General features: G+C 41.1%; 1 protein-coding gene across 1 annotated transcript in view; it reads right to left on the bottom strand.

Annotated features, from left to right (window-relative positions):
* Window positions 1–1,874: 1,874 nt before the first annotated feature.
* The window catches only part of LOC147632907 (vacuolar ATPase subunit F family protein), a 47,342-nt gene continuing 46,795 nt past the window's right edge, over window positions 1,875–2,421 (bottom strand). Inside the window, exon 4 of the mRNA XM_086807826.1 lies at window positions 1,875–2,398. Coding sequence (XP_086663952.1) covers window positions 2,231–2,398 — 168 coding nt within the window. The 3' untranslated portion in view covers window positions 1,875–2,230. The remainder of the gene's footprint in view (window positions 2,399–2,421) is intronic.

Genomic DNA, 2,421 nt, shown 5'->3' with positions numbered 1-2,421 from the left:
GAAGCTCTGAGTATTGCTTTTATTAAGGTTTGGTAGTAGGCTTTAGCATTTTGATTATGTTCATACTAATTTTGATTCTGTCAATAAATACCGATTTTGTATATGGCATGGATTTTGATGTTGCGGTATTGTATATGGCATGGAGTTTGATGACGTCCTGCTTTGCTGATCTGACAGGCGCCTTCTCCATTTGAGCGGGTTGTGGCCTCTCAGCGGCTGTCTTCTCCTGTGCGTTTTCAGGCTTTTCTCTACAGCTTGCCTTCGACGGCTTCTCGCATCTCTATTGTGGACGACTCCACCTATTCAATTCAGATCTTTGCAGCGGTCTGCGCAGGAGACCACATGGAGGTGTGCCTGCCAGGCTGGTGTGGAGTATGCAGGTTCTGAAAATGCATGAGGAGGTGGCGGCGGAGGCAAAGGCAAAAGTTGGGGTCCATGGCCACCCCTCCGTAGCACCGCCGTGAGGTGCTTATGCACCTGATGTCGTGAGTCGAGCAGCACTAACATATGTTGTACATAAGACGGACAAGCAGTGGAAGGTGACTTTCGAAAAATAGGGTAGTGCTATTAGCGGAAGTTCACAACAGTGAAACAAAGGCAAAACGCTGAAGTTTCTTTAAAGAAGAAAACTTCTTGAAAGAGAAAAACGCAAGGTTTGTAAAAATTCATTAGCCTCTCTTGGTGGGAAGGGGAAAGAAAAATGCAGAGAAAAGAAAGAGAGAAAAAAAAAACGTAGTGATATAAGTGTTCAACCAAGCTCAAACATGGAAACACATGATGGTGGTGTGAAAGAGGAAGGATTCTGGAAGAAGAAAGTTAACACACCTTTAATACCATGTTGGCTATAATGGTGCAGCGATCATAGGCTGGTGAAAGTGGTAAAGGAGATGGAAGCTCAAGCCATGGTGATAGTGACCATGGCGAGAGAGAGAGAGAGAGAGAGAGAGAGAGTTGCCAACAATAATTCAATTTATTCTTCACCTCTATCTTGCTAGATCTTGTTCTCTGTAAAGATCCTACTATTTTGTATTACAGGGAAGTAATAATTTCTTACAATTTGCAATTTGTACAAGTGGCCTACAATTAGCTTCCACTACAAACCTCGAAAATGACAACAGTACAATATACCATGATATTTCTCATCTTAATACATGACATATTATTCATCATAGTTCGCGACACTTCCCCCTAATCCTTATTAGAAGTGGTAATGCAATAGTTTTTTCGTAGACTTGCATGAATGGAGAACTTGAATTTCAAGCTCGACATAAAACTAGCAACGAGTTGCAAAAGCTGTGCAGGGTGCAAGCATCAACATTGTCATTCTACAAAGCTACTTACTGCCATGTGGTTCTATGAGTCTTCTTGTGATCATTCCACCTCAATCCCAAGAGGTTTGAAATGTTAGCACAAACCAAGGCCTCAAAAGGTGTTTGCAACACATGGAACCTTTTGAAGGAGGTCCTCTCTAGTGACAATGTTACCTAGATTGCATGCTAGCCAAAGAAAAAGACCCCACCTGAGTTGCTTCCTTTAAGGCTTTCTGGTTCTTGGCGTTTGTCAAAGGGTTGAAATCTCTAAGTGAGAGAAAGGTGTTGGTCTCATGATGTGTAGTAATTATCTACACATGGCAAGTGGAAAGTAAAATAGTGACAACAAAATATTTCTTGCTCTCAACTCACTTTTGTTATATGTACCGATTTCAATATTTCAATTTCTACAACTTTGATCCAGAAACTAAACTCTTATTATTGACTGGCTAAAAAAGAAGTGGAGGCCATCTTTTTCTTATCACAAGGTATGACAGAGTCACCTTTTAGCGGTGTGTAAGGTAGGTTACACAAATTTCTCCCCTCCCTGCAAATAATTGTATCCTTAGAAACTCCTTTTGTCTATTTGTATCAGCATTCTTACAACCTCAAGGCGTAAACGTTCTCTCCTCAAGGCCCCAGTATGTATTGTCAAGTACATGAACAAATTTATTTCCCACCACTTCCCATACTGAGTCCTGACTAGCAAAGTGCGTGCACATTTTATGTATGCTTCCAAGCATGATTAAAAAAGATCCCACAAGTAGCACCGGCTGAATTACATGCCAAACCTCAGGAAAAAGCATGGAGTGAAACCGATTTTGGACACATGATGACTTACAAATCAAATTAATCCTTGTAAATTCAACGTAAAGTTGCCAATGCTACTTCATGGTGGGCAGGCAAGACGAAAAACAAAATTACCACCTGCTGGTAGGACCTCCTGGGTCACTAGAAAACATATGCTTCACACGTGCTAAGATTGAGTCTTGTGTAGGGTCATATGGATGCTCTTTTGAAGGTATCTCCAGAATGGCCGGTAATGCCTTATTATAGCTGTCGACAACAAAGCGAATCATGTTGGCAATCTGTCCAAAAAAAAAAAAATCAG

This window comes from Cibotium barometz, chromosome 13, assembly GCF_041138505.1.
Source record: "Cibotium barometz isolate CiBa-2024 chromosome 13, ASM4113850v1, whole genome shotgun sequence".
Lineage (NCBI taxonomy): Eukaryota > Viridiplantae > Streptophyta > Polypodiopsida > Cyatheales > Cibotiaceae > Cibotium > Cibotium barometz.
Note: the sequence above shows the minus strand (reverse complement) of the source record. Positions and strands in the feature narration are given on the sequence as shown.